The sequence below is a fragment of the Halictus rubicundus genome, chromosome 14 (genome assembly GCF_050948215.1).
Source record: "Halictus rubicundus isolate RS-2024b chromosome 14, iyHalRubi1_principal, whole genome shotgun sequence".
Taxonomy (NCBI): domain Eukaryota; kingdom Metazoa; phylum Arthropoda; class Insecta; order Hymenoptera; family Halictidae; genus Halictus; species Halictus rubicundus.
This window is the reverse complement of record NC_135162.1, coordinates 3,375,274-3,403,129: the sequence shown is the minus strand read 5'-3', so window position 1 is coordinate 3,403,129 and position 27,856 is coordinate 3,375,274. Positions and strand designations below refer to the sequence as shown.

Genomic DNA, 27,856 nt, shown 5'->3' with positions numbered 1-27,856 from the left:
GGCAACTGTCGCATTCTTAATTACCATAATTTGATACGATTTTACGTCTGTATTTGCATGCAGAAACTCATGGTCCGATTTACCGTGCGAACATTCTCAAAGGATAATAAAGTTCCGCAAGGAAAACCGAATTGAGCGGTACCGTTAATCCAACATTAATTTTACGCGAAGTACCCAGGTTACTCGTGCAACGTGCGAAACGCAAATGCATTATTCGACCGTTCGCATTGCGTAGCGTGAACAATTTTTTGTTGCAGAGTCGGCTACCTCTCACGTACTCCACCAGGTTAACCAGAAAATTGCGCAATATCAAATAGATCTGCGCTATAATCGGTCACCGTGCGTATCGTAACATGACTGGGAGCGAAGAATGTCGGAGACCAATGCGATTAGCGGAACAATACACTAAATAATTTTGATTCGACTACAAAGACACTAATACATCAACTACACCAAAAGTTGTACATATTTATATTCGGAACAAAAACTATAAAATACCTATACAGAGTAGTTTCTGAAATTGTTTACTATTTCTCACGCTCGAGGATCATAATTTCTCCAGAACGAACGCGTTTATTTCCGACATTTCAAAAGTATCATCCCTGGTAAATTCGACAATGGACGAACCGTGGAAAAGCAAAGAAACAGCGGCGGGGTCTGCCGAGATGAAAGATTGCGTAGCGAACTTGAGGCGAAGCAGCCGAAATCGAGAGTGTTGCGACGAGATGGCTAAACTCGAAGCTGAATTGCGGCGAGCGTACGTCGCGAAGGAGTTGCGGGTGCAGCTGGCGGAAAAGGAGACGGAGCGATACATCGCGAAAATGCGGGAACAGCAAGCGGCGAAAATGATGCGGCTGGAGGAGCAAACGGCCTCGGAGGCGGATCTTTGTCGAAAATTCGAGAGTCTTCGTAAATCGGACGATTACAGGCGGCAACTGACGGAGCAGATAACGAGGAAACAGGAAGAGAGAGGCGCGATGCTGGAGGAGGAGCGCAGAGAGAGGGAAATTTTAACGGAAGTTGACAGAATAAACGAGCAGTCGGAAAAGTTCACTGGGATACGACGGAAGAACGAACTGGCGGAGAGCGCGAGACGAGAACGTTTTATCCTGCAGGAAATGAAACGGATCCGCGACCAGGAGGAGATGGAGGTCGAAACGAAGAAACTCGCGGAGGACGAGGAATATTTGCAAGAACTCGATCGACGAACGGAAGAGGCGAACAAGCTCCGCGTGGAACAGATACGGAACAGGGAGCGGGTAATGCGCGAAATAGCAAAAATATTGACGAGCGCGAGCACCGAGAGGGAAAAGAGAATGGCGTTGGTCGGCGAGATAATGGCGGAAGACATGAAACGTGAACTGTCGATCAAAGAAAAGGAAGAGATCGTTAGAAGAGAGAAGATTAGGGACGATTTGGTGGCCAATTTGGAGGAACAGATCGTTTTCACGGAACAGTGTAAACTGCGCTTTGTCGAGCAAGATCGGGCATTCGCGGAAGAAATCATGAGGATGATTATGGAGGATGAGAAAACTGCTAAACTCACCGCGCTGGCGAAACGAAGAATGCAGTTACAGTATCGGGACGATTTGACTCGAATGATCGAGGAACGTCGCAAGGTTCGAGAGGCCGAAATCGCTAAAGTCGAGGAAGAAGCTAGGAAGGAATATATGTTGAAGATGGTCGATCTCCGGCGTGTTACGGAAGAGAAAAAACGATTATTAGAGAAGCATGCACTGAACGTGGTTGGTTTCCTAGATGAGAACGCCCTGTCCCACGAGGAAAAGGATATTATGGCAAAAGCATTGGAAGAGAAATCGGTCACATAATCTATGAATGAAACATGCCTGACGTAAGTGCGACGCCCAGAATCTTCTTGAATTTTGACAAAGTAAACAATTTTTGACGTGTAATTTCAATGGTATCAAGCGGTCAGTACAATGAATTCTCTACAATTGTCACCAACACGATTCTGGCGAAGGTCATATATCGAATAAGAGAAACTATTCTTTGATTCACGCTGAACGTAGAAAAGGGCAGCAAGGCTTTAGAAGCCTCGGTTGCCCCGGAATAATATGTATATACATATATCCCACAGAGGTTGTTTTTTCTCGTACTTTTCAAGGGCATCGATGTTTTTTTTTTAAATAACCACATATATTTTCGCGTTGCTAATATGTACTATGATATGACCTTCGAATGACCTTGAACTTAAAAATTTTTTTAACTTACCCTCTCAAAAACTTAAAAAAACTTAAGAATGACTTAAAAAGAAACCTCTGTCGGATATTGACTACTTGGCACCACTCAAATTACACAAAAAATTGTTCAATTCATCAAAATTAAAGAAGATATTCTGGAAGTCGCACTTACGTGAGACACCCTGTATAAACAAACATTTTCATTGTTTAACATGTTCGTAAAATTATTCAGGTTTAGACTGTAAATACTCTATGACCTTTAGGGTCCGATTAGATTGGGCAGGTGAGACGCTGAGGGTCTATAAACGCTGGATACAAAAACCAGGTAAACAAATTCTGTCGGCAGAATAGAGTTACCCTGTTTTGTGTCTAGCGTTTATGTATCCTCAGCGTCTGACCTGTCTAGTATAATCTGACCCTTAATCATTCTATTAATAACATTTCATTAAGAACATTCTAATGACACTCGAAGTATAATACCACGGGTGTAGTTAAAACCAGCTGTTCTGCCCCCACTTTGAAAATCTGAAAAAATTATATGTTAACAACCATAACAAGGTGCTAAAACTGCAAAAGTATAAACGTAGTATCTCATAACTTCTACAAGAAATCGGCATTTCAAAATGTTTTTATTTTTTAAAATTCGGTTCCGAAGCAAAAAATTCTGTAAAAATTCATACATATGCATTCTAATAACTCAAATATGCCTGATTTTTTTAGAATTTTCAATTGAAGAGGATAACAGAAATTACGGGAAAACCTGATTTTTTTGTCACCCCATTACTATCGCATATGTCGACATGTAGGGTCGAAAATTGGCACACAGCATTTTCTTTGGATTAACTATCACTTTGGTTTGGAGGCACTTTTGATCTCCTTATCCGGCTAACCTTTATTCATTTCAGGAGTGAAATCAGTTATAAAATTGAATGTAATGCTATATATTTTAAAAACATTAGACTTGTACATGTACGTAGATACTTTGACAGATTGCAATATTTTTAATATTCTTCGACAGGGTTATTAATCAATGTGTCAGACGCCGAGCTGGAAATTATCGGGAAATTACGCGGTTGGGTAACTTCGTGTACTAAAAATTGTAGTATCGAGGAAATGTTATAGCTATATGGTTGGGCATGACATACGTGCAGCAAACTCTGTAATTAGAGCTGAGTTTATAACGTGTATCGTTATTAATCTAATTTTTGTCTATTCGGAATAGTCACTTTATGTAGCATAGTATGTACATTACTGCGTATGTACAAATTATATTCGCACATATAATATCGGGCAAACATGTATCAAAACCAATTTGACTTCAATTATTGAGAATTTTTTGTACATCCGCATATACGTAACGTAATATTAACCTTGTACTACTCTTCCGATAAATCGATTAAACTCTTCAATAACAGAAAGCTAAGCATATTTACAACGTATTCTCGTCATAACAACTGAAAAACTACTATGCTATGTAGGCGATAGAACAAAGATAAGCGTGTGGCAGCTGTCGGCAGGTGTTACCAATTAGTTAAACGTCCAATTTCCTGTTAGAGGTTTCCTTCAAAGCAGCTAAAACAGGTTTAACTCCCGCATCTGCGATTTCTACAATGGGTTCGAAAAACATAAATATAACTGCAACATTAAATATACCGAACAAAAGTATTGAATTAAGCCTTTCAAATAAATCTTATCTCATTTTTTTTTTTAATACATGCAGCGTATTTAGACAGCTTTGTATATTTATTTAAGTACAATGTTTCACCTTTCCCATACGTAGGGTAAGGGACCCAATTACTGTGGGGATACCAATTACTGTGCCTATATTAATTACACTTATTTTTAAAGCATATTAATATTAAAAAACAGATATTAAATTTTTCATTAAAATCAGTTAATATATATGTTATATATCTCTATATCAATATAGGTGTTAGGTTGTTTGTATCGGTTGAGCTTGGTATGAATGAGTTTGACAGAGTGTAGAGTGAGTGTGAAGTGTGAGAGTTGGCAGCGCTGGGGTTATACAGTGTTTACTCGATATAACCAAAACATGGGTCTAGCTAGAGACATATATCGCCCAGGAGATACTATTCTTTGATCTACACCGAACGTAGAAAAGGACAGCGAAGCTCTAGAGACCTCGGTTCATGCCTCACGGGGTATACCCTGCGGCAGTGGGGATAGTTCTGGGACTTTTATCGGCTAGGCATTTGGGACATATATAGAGTAAACACTGTATACGTTAGGATCGCCACCTAGGTGAGAAATATTGTGTCTGAGTGAATATAAAGCGTATCGAGTGTAGCATTTATACAGGTTGTTAAAACAAAAACCATTCAATATTTATTTGGTATATAGAACACACAGTGCTAAGTAAAAAAAGTCGTAATAAACATAGGTCAAAAGGTCAACCGTTTCTGAGATATGAACATATTTGTTCATTATCTATACAAAAGAGTATATTATTTTACAATAGTTTTCTAACAAATGCGCACCATTGAATCTTGTAATTGATATAAAAAATATTATGCAACAACACCAAATTATAGGTCAAAGACATTCTGCACGTTGCATTAACCTGCATGTGAAGGATTTTCTGTGATAACACTGTTACTTCTGATTCTATATATGTAAATCAATTATAAATAAAGCGTCACTTTTGATTGGCACTACATTAGGCTTAATGCCCCTTCGATTTCCTGTCCTATACTGCTTTCATAAAATTGAACGCCACTTACGATTTCCTATGAGGCAGTTGTCGAGTAGTAAAAAATTACGCTGTGCATACTTATCAAGTGGCAATCAATAGATGACTTGCAGTTCGTCGAACAATTTAGCACAGAGCCTCGTGTGTGTCTCAATCCTTGGTAAAATATTAAAATATTATTTCAAATATTATCTCAAATAATGTAATAAATAGCATATTTAAGAAAACTTAATAAATATTTTATTTTAAATCGTATTATTTAGAAAATCAGTTATCTTATTTATTGTAGTAATTTTATGAGTTTGTATTAAAACAATAGATATACTAGAATGAGAAAGATATCGAAAACTGGATTTATTAAACATTTCGTATGTTTATACTGTGTTTACGAAGGAGTAGTTTGAACGAAGAAAATCCTGACCGGTACGTATACTTTGAATGTACATGTATGTATATGTATTTTATTGAATACGAAAATTCATTCTTAATATTGGATAAATTCACTTACGAACATAATTGAATGCCTTTTATTTTTCCACAAAAATACTCTACCATCTAAAGATACAGAATAAGTGAAATGTATTATAAAAGTCATATTTAATGAATTTGTTAATTCGAAGCATTTGATGGATCATACGATGTCGCAAGATTTAAATTTAAATTTGAGCTTTAAAAACTAAGCTTTAATTTCTTGGAAAATCCAATACATAGATATCAGCTCCGCGATTAACGTGTTAAAATCGCTCAATTTTAAATGCATAACTTTTGAACCAGTGAATTCCTAATATTAAAACTTCGATTTTTGGCATTTTCTCGTCAAAAACTACAAGTATATAATATACATAAAAAAAGTTAAAAATATTTGGGTTGCCAAGGTGATGTTTACTTAACTATTTTGTTTTAATAGACTATCATTCATTTTTGCTAAAGATAGTTTTACATTACGTAACCGGTCGAAAACTGAAGAGATCATTTTCCTCGAAAATGCAAGTTTTTGCAAAGGTTTCAATTTATAGCATTTTTAACCCTTTGCACTAGGAGCCATCGATTCTGAACTCATAATGTCCCCTTAGAGGGGACATCCGAGTGCAAAGGGTTAAAGAATTTTTTTATAATTTTTTAGTCCCCCCCCCCCCCCCCCATGTATATTGTATGAAAATATCTTAGCAGGAAATGAGCAATGTTTTTCGAAGGAAAAAGCTTCAAGCTTTCAAATGAGTCAAAATTTATTTTCGTGCACTTGATTTTTATGAAATTACTATAGATTAAATATCGATTATTGGATACTGGCTAAATATATTTGAAATATGGTTCCCCTTTTAACCAGAACGTATCTCGAAGGAGCACACAATTGATAGTTATTTCTGATAAATAGATAAATATTTCTACCACACTATGAACATTACGCTCAGGAGCGATAGTTAATCAACTTTCATGTTAAAAAGCCATCAAATCCGAATGTAATTAATTTGTCGAGTCCATGAGTATGCAGATTGCCTCACAAAGTTGATTTTAACTCGAAAGTACAAGTTAATAAAAAGACTAGAGTATACTTCATTCTGATTGTTCTCTAACTTATTTAATTCGAAATACCTCATAAACGGAAAAGTCATTAAATGAAAATGTCCATTAATTATGGTATCCTTACTTACAGAATAAAAGCGTTAGACAGTGCCCAGTTTCGTGGAAAATAACGGCACATAATTGGAAGTAGGAGGTCAGAGCTTACTAAACAACCTCACCCCCTGAAATTGCTGCATCGTTGTCGACGTTTCCTTCCTGAAATAGAACGAATCCACATTTCGTTCCCATGATATTCTATTTGTGCGAGAAATTAATTAATACTGACCAACACCAATCACATGTGTCGTTGTGGGTCATTCTTATTTTTAATACGCTGAATACCAATTCCAAAATCGTTTTCCTCTCACCTTTAGCATTTTTGAGGTTAAAAAAATTTAATTTTGAAAAAATGCTACAAATTTTCAAGATCAAGAATTTTCTACTTTAACAGCTATACAACAGCTTTCGTAGAACGATTCTGTAAGCTCTCTCAAACACAATGATGTACGTATTTCCATTTGACATTATAAACATGTTTAAACATTGCTAAAAGAAAGTGGGACATTATCAATAACTCATAAATTTTCTTGGACATTTTCCACTTATTTTGGAAATTAAATCAGTAGTTAGTTTTGACTATAAAATTGCTTTTAAATATTACATTTATAAATATTGATATACTTTAATATCACTTCTACTTATCACAGTTATAATATTTATATATTGTTTATATATGATTAATAAAGAATCATGTATTTTAAGATCAATTCCTATGAAAAAAACGTTAATCATAATTCCAAATATAAGATTCTCATTATTGAAAATAGGACTCTCGATCCATCCGCAAGCGGCGTTGCCACGTTGTTCAGAATGGCTAGTACTAGAGTAGACTGTGACGCAGTAAATATTCGTAGCATGTAGATTTTATGATTTAAAGTTTGTCTTGTCAGGTAGCTCAAGATTAATGTCTTCCTTAATTGTATGTTTATTTTCGGAATATAAACACTTGCAAAAGTTGACCGACATAACCCGGTGACTTTAACGGGGCAGTATTTCATTTTATAACAACCTGTTTTTCTGGTCGTGTTACATCAGACATCGCGGACGCAGTTCAAAAGTATATGTATAAAACGAGGTGAAAAAATCAATTTTACAGAGTACACTTGCAGTCCTAATTAGCAACTACTAATTTACTCAACCATTAAATTCCGTAGACTGCTTTCAAAATTGATTTCTTTCAAAATAGAATCACCAACAAAAATTTATTCTATGCGACTCCCGTAAAATAATTTTTTTTAAAGAATCTCCAAATATCTGATAAACATCATTTTATTCTGATACAGAATTTATGATACAGAAATTATGTTTTATTGTATCCATAATTATAATTATAATGAAATTTTCATCACATACATATACAGGATGAGTCAGTAAAAATTACCACCTGAAATAACTCATTATTTATTGACTTTATCAAAAAATGTTTGAAATTAAATTTATTGTAGCCGAGAGGGCTCATTAGAAAAACACAGTTTGATTTTTTATATTGTCTGAGATATCAAGGTGACCTCGAGCTTTTCAAATGACAACGTATATTTTTTTATTGCTATATTATAGTCCTTAAAAAGACAAATTCAACGACGTATACGCTTCCATTGACCTTCGTCCTCAAAACGAAGTGAAAAGATTTGGAGAGTATGTAACTGCGTTACTTATTTTCAATGTTTCGTTTTAAGGTTCAAGGTCAATTGAAGGTGCTTTGTTATAGGTGGTTGAATTCGTCCTTTCAAGGACTACAAAGTAACAAAAAAAAAAAATATACAGTGTCATTTGAAAAACTCTAGGTCGCCTTGATATACATATATGTTTTTCTAATGAACCCCTTGGACTACAATAAATTTAATTTCAAACATTTTTTGATAAAGTCAATAAATAATGAGTTATTATTAGATAATTATATAATCGTAAAATATGAATAAACAGTTTACACTATTCTGTTATTATTACGGGTACAATAAAAAAAGAATTTTTATCATAAATTATTTGAACACTAAATTTCTGATTCTGGAAAATTATCTAATATATTTAATCCGTGGTAATTTCCTAAGAAACAATAGTACAGAAACATATTTTGAATAATTTGACAGGTGGGAAATTGAATTTGTAAAAATGAAAAATGCAATAAATTGAAAACTTTGCAAAAACATCAGAAAATATTTTTCGTGGTTGAATCCCACCACAGATTTGAAAATTGAAGCCTCTTCTTTGCAACAAACTCTTAAAAATTATTTTACGATTCTTTTTTACTGTTACAATCTCCATAGTGAACCAGCCTGTTACTCTTAATTCAACATTCAATATTTTCGATGCGTTGCAAGCCGAACTGCTCCTTCAATCTGAATAACAAACGATCGCAAGGTGATCAAGACTCGGATAACTACCAAAGAGTCTTAATTAATTATAACGTTCGAGATACTGAATGTAGCGCGCGCTGTCGTGCATAAAGATCTGATTTGGAATTTAAAGTGGTTCAGCTTCCAACGCTATGAAGATAATGGTTTGAAGTTAACAATAACAAACTGGCAAATCACGCGACGACAAATTAATATGGAAATGATGCAAATAAAAAACAGAAAGTAGCATTCTACGTAACTATAATTTAAGAAATAAAATATAGGAAATAATATTACTAAAACAATACATGCTCTTGTCTCTGTACCTACTTTAAATGAAAAAAATTTATTATATATTTTCGACTTATTTTCTCACGTTCCCCTCCAAGTTTATACCATTTTGGGACACCCTGTAGACAAATGGAATAAAATAGTTTACGAAACTTTCAAGTTGTTTTTTTTAAGGGAACGGTTGACTCGAGACCTATAGTTCCTTTGAGACTTTTGTTCTTCGCGATGAGTACTATAGGATGCACTAAAAAAAGGTTTGACCTTGAAAAAAAGGGTCAAGGTGAATTTTGCCGTCCATTTTCTTAAACAGCTCTCCACCTATCCAGAGCTGCAGAATCACGCTATAGTGGTCGCGACATATAATTTTGAAACGCCCTGTACAATAGATGTGAAATAAGTAAAGCAAACTTGCAAGCAAAATGAGAAAATACTCGGATACTTATGATAAAACTTGATATTAAGGAACCACCGCACTAGTCGGCAGAATCTTGCGCGCGTAATAACGATACGCTGATATCTCTTTTCCCTAGATATCCCTTTTGCTCGCAAATGTTGTACCATCGCAGCAATTTCACGTTTCCAACTCTTCAGATTACGCTGTACCTGAGGAATAGCAAAGCGCTTCTATACTTTCTTATTCATCCAGATTATAAGTAAGGGAGATCACGGTATTATACCACTTGGAACCATTATGAATACAAAGTATTTTGGTATCTGTGACTTTCATAAAACAAATGCATAGTCTTATTCTTATTATTAACGTTAAATATTATTATGTTGTTTATTGTGTCGTTATTATGTTGTTTCGATCCTTGTAAGGATCCTTATTAAAATACGACGTCTTCAAATTGACCAGAGCAAGCTTGATGAAGGTATGAATGTTTAAGTACAATGTGTTTTCGAAAACGCCTCCCCCAGTTGTGAAGCTAGATACTATATGTTTCAAATATCTAGCCGACAAAAGTCCCAGAACTATCCCCAATGCTATGGGGTATACCCAGTGAAGGGCCAAGAAAATATGGGAATTATATTATACATGGTACCATTTTCATTAGAAAAATGTAACAAATATGTTGGTGAAAGTCCCATACAAAAATAATGAAAAATAAAGAAATTTTGTTATTGTTTTGTAATTAAGAGTTTAGGAAGAGTTTAGAAAAAGCTTATAGGAAGCTTTTCTTTTATTTGATATATGAAAAATCTGCCATTGTTTGGATACAAATAGATACTTTAGATTAAAATTACTGCAGATATAGTTACATTCTATTTTCTACAATTCACTGTCAAATAATAATCGTCACCTCAAAATGTATATCTCTTATAAATTCGCTAATATTTATAAAAAAAAATCAATACGAGTCACCTAAGAATTTCACCGAAAATATTTCCGTTATTTTTAGTAATACGAAAAAATGTTTCTGGAAGAAAATGTTTGCTTCGGTGGGGCAATTATTGTATCTTCGCTTTCTTTTTAATGACGTATTTTGATTAGTGTAACGTTACAGCTAATAAAAAAACAAATTCAACCATGTATAATATGTTGACCTTCAAATGACTTCGAAGGAGTTATTCTTCAAAAAGCATAACTTAACCTACGAAGACCACGTTCATGCTTATCGTACTCTACTATGGTTCGGTACCCTTTCTTTGTTTATGTCGTTTTTTTCGCGTCAACTTCAGATACATACAAGCACTATAAACTCCTTCCTTAAAAAATTGTAAAAGAAACATAACTACACAGCGAATGACTCTTGTAATTAAACTTACTGCAATATACTGAATAAATGTTGAATATCCGCTTAACTTAAAATGGAAGTACAAACTACTTTAATATTCCTTAAAACCAGCAAGATATGTATTACACTAATATTCATAAGCTCTTCTGAACCCGCCTTGTATCCTGCTAACAACAAGTCCATTTTTCTGCCTTGAGAAGATATCAAAAGTTAATAAACTCCAGCCAGAAAATCCCTGAACAGTATAATCTGCAGGGGTGACGGTAACGTTTCTCTCCCACGCATAAATGGAAAAAAATTGAAAGAGATATTTAAGTAAAACAAGAACAGATGTAAGGGTGATGTCATGGTTGCACCCTTACTTGTATTTTTAATTATTTTCCCACACAATGATCTCCAAGATTAATACATTTCTACCAACGTTTACGGAACTTATTATTCTCTGAGTAGGGACCCAGTTACTGTGGGGGTGCCAATTACTGTCCCTATATTAATTATACAATACTTATTTTGAAAGTATATGGATATTAAAAAACAGATATTAAATTTTTGTCAATATATATATTAATATACAGGGTGTCCCACATAAATAGGAACACCTAAATATCTTTCGTTTTTACAGTCACAAAGTGACACTATTGCAGGGGGCAATATAATGGTGAAGAAAAAAATTTTTTATGTCGTGCTTTTTAATGAAATTTCAAGGTCACCGATGGTTTTTTTAAATGGAATAGTATATTTTTTTACGATAGCATGATAGACAATAAAAAACTGAATTTAGTGGATACCACCTTTTTGACCTTGAAATGACATTGAGCAAGAATAATCATGTTGAAGCGGATGAAATGTGGAAGTTTAAAACTTACGTGTTTCAGCAAACATTGCGCGTTGTTTACGTCGGGTTGACCTTTACATATCATGTATATGTTATACAGGGTGTCTAAAAAATGTTGTACTTCCTTGAAAGGGATAATTCCTGAGATCATTTGAAGCAACTTTTTTTGCGAAAATTTTCTCCACGGCTTTGTGAAGGAGTTATTAACGAAAAACACGGACCAATCAAAGCGCGGCTATAGAAGGGGGTCCCGGCTCGGCGACAGCTCTCGCTGAACGTGGCCTTGGCATTGGCTCAGTCAGATTCCGTCTGCTGTTTCCACGCTCTGATTTGTCTGTGTTTTTCGCTAGTAACCCCTTAACAGAGCGCGGAGAACATTTTTGCAACGGAATAAGTTACTTCAAATTGCGTCAGAAGTTACCCTTCCAAGAAAATACAACATTTTTGGGACAACCTGTATATCTCTTTTTTAATATTCATTATGCTTTAAAAAAAAAGCTCTCTAGGTTCGGTGGTAGCGTATCAGCTTACTACACAGGCGGTCCGGGTTCTAGTCCAACGTGGGTATGAAATTCTTTTTCCAATTTTTAGCGTGGAAATACATTGTACAGGGTGTCTCATCCGATTTTGACATCTCGACTTCTTGGCTGCTGTTCGTCCTACCGAAAAATGTTTCAAAGGAATTGAATGGTATCGAGTGGGGCATAATTTAGTATTACATATTAGTTTACTCGTGGGTGAACGCGTTAAGAACATATGAAGGTCAACTTTGTTTTTTCTGTAAATGGAATTGTATACTTTTTAATGTATCAATCGATGCAGTTGGACATTCTTTATAAAAAAGTGTTAACCTATCTATATTGAAAAATTAGTAGTTTAGAAGATATTTCGATTTAAATAATGCCATGACACCATTACTGTCGCACTAATTGTAAGATGTTCGCTTTTATTCCATGCAGAAAAGGTTCAACATAACGACCATTTGTACCACGGCATTTTTGAAGTAGATGGAGTAAAGATTGTCCTACAGTTTCTAACGTATCGGTTGATATTTTACAACATTCAGCAACAATTCTTTGTTTCATATCAGCCACTGTAGTCGGAGCTTCAGCATAAACTTTTTCAAATGGTCCCATAAGAAAAAGTCGAGGGGCGTAAAATTGGGTGATCTGATTTGGAAATACTCGATTTAATGCGTTTCTTACCACTAAAGCATAATGTGCAGGACATCCATCTTGTTGCATCTACATTGTTAGACGAATATGTAGCGACACATGCTCCAGTAACGTAGGTAAAATTTCTCTTACGAAGTACTCATATTTCGGTCCAGTCAGTGGTCCATCGACAAAATATGGACCAATTATACGAGTTCCGAGTATGCCAACCCATACGTTCATACTCCATCGGTCCTGATGGTCGATTTGCTTAAAACAATGTGGATTCTCTATCGACCAATAATGTGTGTTTCTTAAATTAAATTTTCCGTCTTTTGTGACTGTTGCTTTGTCTGTAAACATAACTGTTTAAAAAAAAACCCATCGCTTTGACCAAGGACCCATTCACAAAATTCCAAACAACGATGAAAATCACTATCAGTTAAATTTTGAACTTTTAATAAGTGATATGGGTGAAATTTGTGCCTATGCCGCACAGTGGGCAAGTTGGACAAAATCGGATTCAAAATCAAGGAACTTTCGATAGGAATGAGGTAGAGCGATGAAATCTTTTTTAAATGAAAGCTGCAACTTTGTAGAATATGGGAAAAATAGAGAGATTGTGGTACGAACGTTTTTTAACCTCGAGAAAATTCGTTAAACGCGCACAATTTCAAGAAAATTGTGGTTTTTCCAATACCACGCGCGGAAAAATTTTTTTTTAACATGCTATACATCATTTCCTATAGATTTTTTCACGCTGATTTCAAATCTAGTCTCAAAATTTGTCTACGACCTCAGGATTTTGCAAAAAATAGATTTTTGTGACAAAAACTAATGAAGTCATTTTTTCGTTGAAATGATTGGATGGTAATAATCTCCCTATTTTCCCATATTCTACAAAGTTGCAGCTTTCATTTAAAAAAAATTTCATCGCTTTACCTCATTCCTGTCGAAAGTTCCTTGATTTTGAATCCGATTTTGTCCAAATTGCCCACTGTGTGCCGTACACGTATGGTACTTGACCGACTACTATAAAATTCTCTTTCAAGCTGACGACAGCTTACAGATGGATTTACTGTCACTGCGGCCAAGATCAAGATTTCATTTGCAGTATTCGTCACTGTTTTCCTTCGAACAGGCGTTTTATGTAATAAATTTCCAGCTTCTTGAAAGCGTTTGAATACATAACTAAAACTATTACGAGATGGTTGATTTCTACGAGGAAATATCTCTGCATACAATCGTTTTGCACGCACTGCACACTTTTCAGCTTCCAAGTATACTGATATCATATCTACTTTTTCTGTTTTTGGGTATTTCATTTTACAATAGAACCATAATGTAGACCAAAATTACGTACACACACAAGTGAACGCATATCTACAGGAACTAAACTTCTCAGAGAATGAATGTTGCGAACGAATACTTCTCAACTGTTTACATTTTAGAATGCTTCTGAACGCAACAATGTCACGCTAACGTCGGTGAATACAGAGCTTAACGCCTTAGTATAACAGTAATGAAATTTTACAATTATTTAAATCGAAATATCTCCTAAACGACTAATTTTTCAACATAAATAGATTAGTACTTTTTGATAAAGAATGTCCAATTGCATCGATTGATGTATTGAAAAGTATATAATTCCAATTTAAAAAACGAAGTTGACCTTCATATGAACTTAACGCATTCACTCACGAGCAAACTAATAACACCAAATTATGCCCCACTCAGCATCATTTAATTCTTATCTAAAACATTTTTCGATAGGACTAAGAATAGCGAAGAAATCAAGATGTCAAAATCTGGTGAGCCACCTTGTATATTAATTATGATATCCTGTAAAAACAGTCGTAAAAGAAAAGATCAAAATAATATGTTAGCGGGTCTAGTTGGCCGTTAGCATTTTAGTGACGTTGGCCCTACGTTGTACCTACGTTGGACCTACGTTGACCATGATCGTTGGCCCACCTGCATAAGAGGCGAGATTTCTAACGATTGGTCAACCAATATTGCAACGAAGGCCCAACAAAATGCCAACCATAAATGCTACTAGCGTTTTTACATATTCAAACGTGCAGTTGTAAGAATTGCGTGCTAAATTCGAGGCCAATCTGTGACCTGAATGGCTCCTAGTACCCTGGTTCGAATCCACGTGCAAGAACAAGATCTCAGAGATGTCTTCCTCTTCTTCTTCTTCCGTTGCGTAGGATAACTGTTGCTGCGGATAAAACGGTAAAAAACTGCAACGTTTTTCGCATCGTAAGCCTCCAATTATCACCTCCATCAGAGCTGTACAAAGAAAGAGAAAATGTCGTGAAAAAAACTGTTCGCATGCTACAAATACTTCGAGATTACGGCATTTTCTCGATTAATAGTTGTCGCCTGCAGTGCTCAATAAAATTAGTATATTACAGATAATAAACTCTTACCCTATATGCATGTTGGTGAAATGGTAATAAAATCTTTAATACAGGAATTGAAATTTTTTCTGTCTTTCTTGTGGTAAATTAATCACCAAAATTTGTTTGTGTAGTTTAGTCACCAAAAGTTGTTTATATTACAAACGTAGTGAATGATTTTTATAGAATAATAAAGACATAATATTTACAATTGGAAATACACTAACCAGAAACAGGTATAAAACACATAATTTTCATGAATAATTTCTTATGTAGTTGTTCCTTTGTCTTGTAAATGCAAATTGTTATTATACTTACAAGTTCGTCTCTGATGCCAACCGAAGTTGAACTTTCACTTTCTATTGTATTTAGATAAGCATAAAGTGAAGAAATTAATACTATCATTTTCCGATTTGATGCATTTGAAGCAAAAATGAATAAGCAGAATATAAAATGAAAATTATTGAAAATTATTGAAAGAAAAAATACGTTCCTGTTTCATTTTTGTTCCTTAAATTTGGCTGGGAACATTTTTATTTCGCATAAAGGTCCACGGCTTAATTATTATAATTATCCTTGGATCGTTTTACCTTCATCAAGAATATTTATTTTATACATGTATTTTGCTGCTATTAACACTAACCGTGCCTAGACCGGTTATGTGACCGCTTTCACATTTCTTATTTTATAATTATTAAAATTACAAAGGTGCTTCCATTAGAAATTATTATAGAAATGTCTCCAGTCAAGCACGCATTGTTATACAAATTGCAAGAAATCTAAATAAATTCAGTCTTGTAATTTTGATAAAACAATGTGTATACCAGTCATATTTTGTGCTCGGTACGGTTAGTGTTAAAAATAATTTTGTAGAAATGACAGAAACCGTTGCGTTGGCAACCGATGCTAACACGCTCGCTGTTTTGATCATTAACACGAGACGGTTATGCGGTGTACAGTTAAACCGGTGCGGTGCTTTAATCGTTACGGACGAGGAGCCACATTACAATATGATATATCACTGCCAGCACAAACGAAGGGGAGTGAAGTTTCGTTCGAGAAGCAGGGGTCCATATTGAATAGATTTTTCGTGCGACAGATTGTTCCAAACTGTTTCTGCTACTTTAGATTGCTTATTGTGCTATTGCATTATCAGTTTCTCCCGCTGTATTCAAACACGAAAAGAATGAAACATGTTTTGAACAGCTTACAGCATTCTACTAGCGTTTTAATCAGATATTAATCAGATAATACTGAGATGTTATTTAAAATTATTTAAAACTGTGCACTATTTAAAAAATTATTATTGTCGTATCTCCACAATTATTAAGGGGTTGGCTGCAAAATGCATTTTAAGTTATTCCGAAAGGCGGAAGCCAAACCTAACCCAAACCTAACCAAGATTCTTTTCAAATAGCTACAGAAATCTAACTAAAGTTTGCATAGACATTCTGAACGAATTTCAGTTAAGCCTGGGTTAGGTTTGTTGGCATGGTAGTCAATGTATTGAACCATGAAAATAATAATTTAAGCCATTAGGGCTGAGTAAATTAAAACGCTCCTTGTCGGAAACAATGCTACTTTCCCGTTTTTTATTCCAGTGCGCGGCTTTTTAATACATTCTTAATACAATTACTATTACTTTTAATATTAACTGTTTAAGTCGTACCTGTTTTCTCGTACCGTTCAATCTGCCAGTATAAAAGTATTTACATATTAGCTTCTCTCACCTAACTTCTTAATTCTTTGAAATATTAATCAAGGATCGAAATACACAATTGGCTTTCGTATTTTAAAAAAATTCTATTCGTACTTATACATTACATCAAATAAAATGTCTGTGTCTGCGGAATTTTGATGGACAGAAATATTACTCGTAGGAATTTCTTTGAAAAGTGTTCTCGTAAAACAGATACTTTATGATCTGTAATAAAAGTTCCATGAAAATAAGTCATTTTAGAACGTTTATTAAAAATGGTTCCATATAGGAATCACAAAAACCGCGTTAGCCGCTTAATATTTTCAAAAAATATTTAATATATTAGAAATGTAATATCCATTGAATAATGTTCGGTATTTGTTACAATAATAGCAAACTCTTTTAACCTTAAATAAATAATTGAAAGTGACGATCGTAACATTTAAATTGTGTGACGTCAGATGATCTACTAATTAATTAATAGTTTTTGCATTTCACTTATTTCGTTTCTTTAGAAGATAAAGTATTTTTACATTAAGTATGTTCATATATTTATGAATATATTATTCATAAGAATAATATATTATATAATCATATATTATATAAGTATATTCATATGTTTCTGTTATATTCAATATTCAACTGAAATAAGACAATTGATTTCGATGAAATTCGAAAAATAGTTACAATACGTAATAATTAGGTTTACCTAAAAATTGAAAGATGTGTCAAAATAAATGACAGATGTCATGAAACACTGATTTTGATTGAAGGCTTCGCAATTTTGCACTACAACATAACTTACGGCTGCATTCGCCAATAATTCCCGTTTAAATATTCACTTGCTACTACCATTATGGATCAGAGGGAGTAATTTTTATATTTCATACGTCCTATGACATTCAACACCTTTTTACTTTTAAGAACATTCGTTTATTTGTCCTCGTTAGAGCTTATAATGCAAGAAGCTATTAAAAAATACTATAGCACGACGTTGACGCCTACTCACGTAAACAATAATATTTGGGTCACAGGAAGAAGAAGTTGTTTCATATAACGTGGTATTGTACGGATTTATACCAGTGTAGTGTCTCGTGTTATTGTCGCAGAGTGTAGCATCATATGTGTAACGCTCGACACACACCTATGTATTTCGGAAGGGGCCATTTGAGGTCAACAACGTGTTCCCCACACCTGGAATGCACAGCCACACAGCCGAAAACGCTCCCGGGTCCCTTAAAAAGGATCGATTTTTATGGGCAGACGCGCACTTCGTTTCATGCATTCTCGCGCCACAGTTAAGAGGAGCTGTCGATTCCAACACGCAAAGCGTGCCTTATAGTATAGTCCAAATCATTGCGGAATCCAAATGACTTTTGCTCTAAAAACTTCACTATTTTTATCGTTGCATCTGGTAATTAATACAGAAGAATTGGTAATTATTTACAAAGGTCACCCCATCTCCGATTTTGACGACCTTGAAATATGTTGTACAGCTCGACATTTTGAACAGCTTTTCCCTTTCTAAAAAAACATCCATATGTTAAAATACTTAAACTGTTGGAATACTTTAGCAAATTTAGCCTTTTCCCTCCCAATGACCGATTCGTCCTTAGCGCAGGGGGGGGGGGGGGTCACTCCCCTTGCATCCCCACTGCAAAAAATCCCAGATCTAAGCAAAATTCATTTGAAAGCTGTACAAACCTAACCGTCTGTAGGGTAACCATCTTTTTCTAGATTGTTCCTCGCCGATTTTGACGAGCTTTAAATAGGTTATCTTATTATTTTTCGAGATATTTATAAAAAAACTGTTGGGCCACTGCTGCGAATTCCGCCATTTTAAACGAATTGTGGTTAAGTCTGGATTAGGTTTTTTGGTAGGGGTGTAGGGGGAGGGATGGAGGCCCCAGCGTTTGGTAATTTAAAAAGGTAGAATTGGCTGTAGTGGGTATCCGTAGTTTTTTGCAATTATCTCGAAAACTAAGACCAAGCGACGGTAACATACACAGTGGTCCACGCAACTTGGTTGCTGGATTATTACCCAGAGACCATTTTTAAGAAACAAAGTGAATTTATTGATTAATTATTAGATTTACGGCTGATAAAGGTCTGATAAAGGTTTCGATACTATTGTATCCGAAAGTTAACGCTCTTCGATATTTTGACATAAAAAATGTAGTATTCCATTTAAAAAAAAACGAAGGTAACCTTGAAATTTCCGAAACGTTTCCACTTACAAAAAACATGTATGCATTGCATAACGAACCCGTTTAAACCATACAACTTCTGTATGAAACATTTTTTCATATGTACAATGCATATTTTAGAAGTTACTCAGTTAAATGAAAGTTTGCAATTATGCAAACTAAAAGTGTTGTGCATCAATTGCAAGTTACAGGATTTGAATGGAAAATATTTGGAGCATAAAAATACACAACAAATTTTTTAAGTTTAAATATACGAGGTTCTTAAATGTTTATATGGAAAACATTTCTGGTACTTAAACTTTATATTTTATGATTCACAATAACAGTATTATTTACTGGTATAGTAGCCATGTCAGTAACTGTGAAATTATTCTAACAATTATTTTTATTTCGTTAAAATGGCGACCCTTTTAATTACACATTATTATTATATATTAAAATATTGCACACTATGTACTCTATATGCGAGTATTATACTAAATATTATTTTCAATTTTAAAACTCAAGTAGTTCAAAAATGCACTGCGCATTTCGGTATGCACCTGACAAAACATTAAAATGTTTAAGTACTAAAATCTTTTAATAACCGATCATTTTCTAAAGTTGTTTACACGCTTCATATTGCACATATGAAATTATCAACTTCAAACTTAAAAATGAAACTGATCATAAAATGAATATTGACAAAGCACATAATGATATTTACTAATTAAACACATCAATATGTAATGTTGCGAACGGCCCGTAGGTGGTATAGAAACGCCGAAGAAATATTCAGTTCGAGGACGCCCTTCTTATATGTATGAATTTCTTTTGTAAAAAGCTGGAAATCGATCAGCTGAGCACCATTTCTTTTATAGAAGGATCTGTCTGACAGATTGGCTCGTTTCTTTAACACTTCGATTGTCGCATCATTCATATACGGGTGACAATTCTTAATCCAAGGAATGTTAAAAATCTATTATACAGGGTGTCCCATTTAAATCGACCCAGTCAAATATCTCCGAAACTGTTAATGATACTGAAAAATGTTCCAGACAAAAGTTAAACGGTATCAGGGGCACACTTTCCGATGTAGATATCTCATTTCCATGTGGACGCGTAGAGGTCATATGAAGGTCAGCTGTGTTTTTTTTTAATAATGCACTACTCGATGCTACTCGTTATTCTCTACATAAAAGTGCTAAATCACTTATAGCAAAAAATCAATAGTTTAGAAGATATTTCGATTGACCTTCATATGGCCTCTGCGCGTCCACATAGGAAAAAGATATCAACATCGGAAAATGTGCCTCACGATACCGTTTCGCTTTTGTCTGAAATATTTTTCAGTATCATCAATAGTTTCAATGTATAACAACGTTCGTTTAATAGATTCACTTTCGCCGCTTAATATTACCTTCGAAACTGTTTATAAACATTTCTCTCTATTTCACTCGAGCTCAACGTTTCTCATTCTCGCATTCGACGCATTCAAGAAGCGAATGATAACGATCGACCGCTTCGATAATATTCGTAGCGCAATACCGAATCTGCGGGCATTACTGTATTTATGAGGATTCTGGCGGATGCTATCGGAGCATATTCCGCGGATAATCACTCTCCATTATGGAATCCAATATAGAGGGTTTCGATAAGCTTGTGTAGACGTAGCTTACGTAAGGATATACTCAATAGCTTTGCAAACGGCTGCAGAATTTTCACAATAACATTAAAGTTGAATACAGTTCCTAGGAATCGATTTTTTTCACATCAATTATCCTAACAGCGCGAGCAATTAATAAATTGTACTTTTCGAGAAAATTCTGGCCTTATTTTCAATGAATATACCTGTAAAAGAAGAACCGTACATTTTTCATGTATGTACAATCGTTCATTACTCTTCTACTTCTGCGGAATACACGGCATATACGCTTCGTCAGGAACAAATATCGGGACCGGGTATTAAATTATGCAGTTACTTCACGATTGTTCATGTCACATGGCTTAGTTTGTGTTCTATGGATCAATGTAACACATCAACCTGGTTAATTTTATTTAACAAAAACGATATTTTTACCAAGATATGGCGGGACATACATACTGATAGTACAAGTTTGCAGAAACTATTAACTTTGTCAATGATATTTTGTATTTAATATTTTGGTGGATCTTCTTTACATTTAATAACAGCAGTCATTTTGTTGTGTGAAGATTCATGTAGTATTTCAATATAATTTTTGTATCAACTTTTCCCACTTCTGTTCAGTTTCATATTGTCTGTTGTTTGTGTATTCTATCCTCATAAGACTCCTGAAACAATTTTCAATAACATTGAGATTGGGGGATCTTGTTGGCCAATCTAAAATTCGAATTTTATTTGAGGAAAACTATTCCTCCACTATCTTTACAATATGAACGGCATTTTCGTGTTCGAAAATGAATTTATCTCCAGCAACACTTCGGGCATATGCGCATATTTATTCGTTCATAAATAATTACGAAATACTTTTTGCTATTCATTTTTTCAGTAATTACGCCCATGTTCTCATAATAGCCAATATCAGACCACGCCATTACTCCGCTATGTACCGGCGGCGCATTTGTTGCTCCTGTTTTAAACCATAATAATTATAATTAAGATCATCCGGTTCATCTAACAAGTTGTAAATTGAACTTCTTCCCATCCGTAAATATGGCTCTATTTTCTCATCGTAAATATATGTTTTTATGCAGATTGCAAACAATTGATTTTATATTGCTCATTCAACCGAGGATTCTACAGTAATTTTCTTCTTGTTAAGTACTTGCGCTTTTTTTTTAAACGAGTGTCACGTTCATCGCATGAGTGTCTGTATCAATACTGTGTGCAATTTATGTCGCACCTAATTTCAAATTTCATGTACAACAGAGCTGTTCAGAGTCTGCCCTGAGCATACACAGGACGGCGGGCACCAAGCCACGCCCCCGCGGACAAGGCTGCATGTATTTGACACACGCATTGTCGCAACTACGTGATCAGCTATGGCTGTGCTACGGCCTACCCCCACTCCGCTAAGTCACATGCCTGTAACTTTGCCCGTACCTGTACCCACGAGCATCGGCGGGCGCACTTGCCCGTGGCCCGTGGGCCACATTTGGCCCATTCTCCCACTTCTTCATTCTGCTAAGGTGGGAAATGACATTCTCCCACTGGCCCGTGACGAAGAAGAAATTGGACCGGCCTGGTGTACAACATTCGGATCAAATAAATTAAAATTTTTTGACGTGTTAGAAGAATTAGTTCACTGAATAACGAATAAACAAAATTATGAAAAGATTGCTGCTGGTTGAAATTGCGAAGAAACGCGTAAATCTTAATTTTTTCAACTTCTTCATCTGAACCTGTATTGATACCTGAATTAATGCATTGCGTAGATCTATGTCCTATACATATACAGTGGTTACTCGATATATGTCCAAAACACGGGTCTAGCCAGGGACATATATCGGATAGGAGATACTATTCTTTGATATATGTCTCTCGAGCCACATAGCCCCACATGGGGTATACCCCGCGTCAGTAGGGTAGTTCTGTGACTTTTATCTGTTAGGCTTTTGGGACATATATAGAGTAACTACTGTACTAGATGTATAGTATATACACCATGAAAATTTCATCGAAATCTGTTAACGTTACTATGAGCAATGAACATTTAAAAATGAAAGCATAAGAAAATTTTTCTTCGCAAATCCGACTAATGACAGTTTTTTCAATTTTATTGCTTTTTCTCCTTATTTTGTATAACTTTAAAAAGAAGAAGAAGGGATAAGGATTTTCTTGTTGCGAAGAAAACATCGTCGTCTTATATCGAGAGAAAATTGTATTGTCGGTCTTCAATGGTATTCTCAGTTCATGGCAGACATTTTCCCACTTGTTCACTGATTGATGGCTTACGTAATGAGTCACCTTATCAACAATTGCTTTTTTCATATTCGTCTTACCTACATCTTATTTGAGGGACCACCCGAAAAAATTCCAGATTTATCTCGACGGCCCTGTATATTCTACAAAGATTATGTATAGCATGGCAGACTCCGAGGATGAAAGCGAGAGGGAAGCATCGGAGTAGTTGTAGGTATACCTGGTCGGTGTGCGAAGTCCTGGGCGCGGTATGACCTGGCCATGTCCTCTATGCTTGGCTAGGTAGCCCCAGGTCATAGAGGTCGATCGTAACACTGTGCCGGGTGTTCCTTTAACAGAGATCTCGGATAATGCAGTTGACCCTCCTCGCACCTTAAACGTTTAACTCCAGTTTTTTAAATAAATTGTTCACCGGTGACATCATCTACACCCGACCAGACGAGTAGCCGGTCACCGTTACACTTCTATAGTTTCTCCGCACCGCTTATGGAGATATTCTGGATTAGATTTCGAAAAAGCGGATTCTGCCTTTTACACTTGCAATTACGTTTTACTTTTATTTGGTTAATTGTTTCAGTAGTTAGCCATTTAAGGCCAATAGTCAGCCATCTTAAGCGTTCTTGTTATTATTAATATGCTATTTTCTAAAACTGTTCTATAGAAGGATACGAAACTAATGAAAACACAAGCGGTTACATTTTAAAATAACAGTTTTATTAATCAATTACGTAATCATCACCATTTTAGACGTCATTTTTTACCAAAATTTCACAAGTTCATTTTTGCAAGGTTCGTTTCAAGCAAATTTAGTTTTCTCAAAAATCTTTGCAATTTATAAAAATGTAGCAAAGCAAATGTGCATCATGTATAACATGGAGAGGTTTTCAAAGATGCCTGTGTAATAGGTTTTGCGAAATGCTATCTAGAAAAGAATTTATTTTACAAAGCCATCCATGCAAAAATACACAAAACGGGTTATTAAATTTAAGATATTCAAGACTAAAATCCGTTCGTGCATCGATCGCATCAACCCCTTATTTTTCAATCTATAAAGAACGACGGAAGAAAGATTTATAAATAATAGTTGTAATACTTGAGGATTGCATTATGCTGTGACGATACGTCGATGCATATCTTCAACTGCTGTTGGAGCACTCATCTTTATATCTGGAGTACTCACGATTTAGCATAAACCACAAAAAATAATCATTTTTAATCTTATACGTTTCCACTGTCTGTGACCTTGAATGACTTTGAGTAATTATAGTCACCGAATTCCTAATAAAAGGCATTATAATCGTAGGTGACTAAGAACGGTAGTCCCGTTTAAGAAAATGAAGGTGGCCTTGAGATCTCTAAAAGAAAATAACATAAAAAAATATATTTTTATAACATCGCGTGAGCCCCATTGAACTACCGAATTTTGTCCTGAAGGTATTTGACATATCTTTAAGAACAACAAAGATTCAAGATTCGTCATTTTATGACAACAACAAATTTAAAGTGAGGAACATTTTATAAAAAAAATACTAATAATAATATTACTATAATACTAATAATATACACAATTGTTCTTTTACGAGTTGCTTTACGAATACAATAACTATACAGCTATTCGGGATAAAAGGGTACTTGTTTTTTTTATGCATTTTTTATGTGGCAACGACGCAGTATGCAATAAAAAACATTATTCTGCAGAGTTACGGATCCGGTTTTAAAAATTCATTGTCGAATCATATAGTAACCCCGCTGTTCTATCTCTTGTATCTTCGCACCACCCGGTGTATTTGATAGACAGAGAGACTCGTCCAATCGTTTGCGTTCTCTGTTGAGAACAGAGGCAAACTGGTATGGCATAAAAGTGGGGTCGTATCTCCCACGATTCACGGTGAGGGATGTGACCGTGACCGGTCAACATTTTCTGTTTCGATTATACACGAGTAGGCAAAACGTAATAGGCTCACGAATTATTTTCAATATTTTTGCTACGAACGTACACTGGTGGACAAAGGAAAGTTTAAAGTTGGTATTTCTGTGTACGATTATTAGTAACTTTAGATTATGGTATTTGTACGGGCATGGAAAAGGTAAAAAAATAGCGGTTTTTGATTTTTTTAACTATGTGCCCCCACTTTAAAAAATCTGAAAAACTTATATGTTGACAACCATAACGAGATGCTAAAACTGTAAAAATATAAACATAGTATTTCTAAACTTCTACAAGAAATCATCATTTAAAAAGTTTTTTTATTTTTTAAAATTCGGTTTCGAAGCTAAAAATTCTGAAAAAAATTCATAGATGTGCATTCTAACAGCTAAAATATGCCTGATTTTCTCAGAATTTTCAATTCAAGAGGATAAGAGAAATTTTGGAGAAACCTGATTTTCTTTGTTATCCCATTACTACCCCCATGCCGACATATAGGGTTGAAAATTGGCACAAAGTATTTTCTTTGGATAAGCTATCGAACGGCCTATTGCAAATTCAATTTGGTTTGGAGGCACTTTCGACCTCCTTATCCGGCTACACCCTTTATTGTATATTTCACAGTATCAGCAATTCTAATAATTAAACTTCGATATCCACATTCTTTTTAGGCATTTAAAAATAAAAAATAAATACAATTTATTACTAAAAAGGAATGAAATTAGTGAAATGGAAACAAGAATAATTCATAGATTTATAAACATTGAATATTAATCCTTTGCTGACAAGAATTTTTAAAACGGATTTTGTATCGAAGTCTTAAACAATAGGAACAATGAACAATGTGTACTGATCTTTCCTAATGCATATAATTAAATTACATTTTTGCAACTACAGGAATTAGATATGCAAACGTTAAAACGTCGGCATTCGTTCTCAAACGGTTACTGAAACATATTTACACAATCACTTTTCACAAAATTTTAAAGTGAATAATTTGAAATGACAGAAATCCAAGAAAATATTTGTATTTCACAGTAATAAACACAGTAGAGTAAGAGACCCAATTACTGTGGGTGTGCCAATTACTGTGCCTATATTAATTATACTTATTTTTAAAGCATAATTAATATTTTAAAAGAGATACATAACATATATGTTAACTGATTTTAATGAAAAAGAATTTTATATCTGTTTCTTAATATTCATTCTGCTTTAAAAATAAGTATAATTAATATAGGCACAGTAATTGGGTCTCTTACCCTATAGGTACGTGTCTAATAATACTACTTGTTACTGTAGCTTTTCTAAAGAATACACTTTTCATTGAGATATTTTAAGTATTCGTATTGTGTATAAATAAGATAAAACTTTCATTGAGAACCGAACAATAAATCACCGGAAGTGCGTGGGGCGAGAGTAACAGTAGCTAATAATACATACAATACGTCTATACTTATTATTGATTTCTGGGTTTCATAAAATATACAGAATTATTTATAAGTATAAATTACATTTTCAATGATATTTGGCATTTTGCATAACGTCAATTAACGTTAACTCATTCACTTTCTGTTATACTCGCATCGTTGAACACAGGTACTGTTGTATGATATTAGTATAATTCCTTGTTAATAATGTTGTAAAGAATCAGACTTATTTATTTAAAATTCTTTTACGATAGAACGATTGACTCATTTACTCATCAGAGCAATTAAGTAGGTATATTTTATTTACTTGTGATAGAAGATCCACCTAAAAACGCAACATAAGTTAAATACTGTATGTGATTGAAATTTAAGTTTTATGGTTATATTATAAGTATACAAGTGACTTATGGGAAAAGACGGAGTAACTAATTGGCTCTCAAGTTGCCTCTTGCGAAACAACGTCCTGCGACAAAAGAAATTCTGAATGGTATAGAATTCACTGCGACTACTTATCAATAGACTGTAGATCTTTATGCATATAGAGGGTGTTCCAAAAATGTTGTACTCCCTTGAAATGTATGATTCCTGAGGTCATTTGAAGTAACTTTTTCCTTTGCAAAAATGTTCTTTTGTGAAATAAATGTTCTAATTTGACTTTGAAATTTCCCTCCCCACTTTTCGAGTCCTGAAAAAATTACACCATATAATTGTTCCCTTCATACCGAACAATTTTTGTACACAAATTATTTTCGTAACTTCAGTGCGTCACAAGATATCTCCGTTTTCAGATAAACGAAACACCCTGTATAGAGGAGAGATTCCGACTCGGTGACAGGTTCATCCGCTATAGCCACGCTATGATTGGTCCGCGTTTTTCGTTAATAATTTCTTAACAAAGCAGTGGAGAACATTTCCGCAAAGGAAAAAGTTACTTCAAATGACTGCTGGAACATCCCCTTTCAAGGAACTAAAACATTTTTGGAACACCCTGTATAGCGCTCTGAGAATCTTCAACGACGTATTAAATCTAAAGCTAATTGAAATTTCATATACTTTCATTTTATTTGTCAATCACGGAAACCATTAGTCGGAAAAAACTAAGTTTTACACTAGTTATTCTCACCTTATAATGATCTGAAACAACACGTATTTGCATAAAGTTCCGTTACGTATTCATTAATTCGATCTAAGACAATACACATCGAACCACAGCATCTCTATGTACCTATTTGCTTTAATTAAATTCAAAACATTATTCAGTTACCATGCATTCATTAGTAGTTACGAAAGAATTGAAATTTTTATGTAAGCTACAGTTGAATAAATTAAGATTTAGTTATCGATAAATAATAATGGGAAAATATGTTTTAAAAATATCAGAAATATTTCTCAAAATAGAGTAACTACAATACGAAGAAATAA

The 27,856-nt window shown here is 34.5% G+C and overlaps 2 protein-coding genes across 2 annotated transcripts in view; both read left to right on the top strand.

Moving 5' to 3' along the window:
- The window catches only part of Sprt (PDZ domain-containing protein sprite), a 121,930-nt gene that overhangs the window by 7,359 nt on the left and 86,715 nt on the right, over nucleotides 1-27,856 (top strand). The window lies entirely within an intron of this gene.
- Nucleotides 505-1,993, top strand: LOC143360853 (uncharacterized). Its single transcript, XM_076800006.1, has one exon. The coding sequence runs from the start codon at nucleotides 618-620 to the stop codon at nucleotides 1,827-1,829; it is 1,212 nt and encodes a 403-aa protein (XP_076656121.1). The 5' UTR covers nucleotides 505-617; the 3' UTR covers nucleotides 1,830-1,993.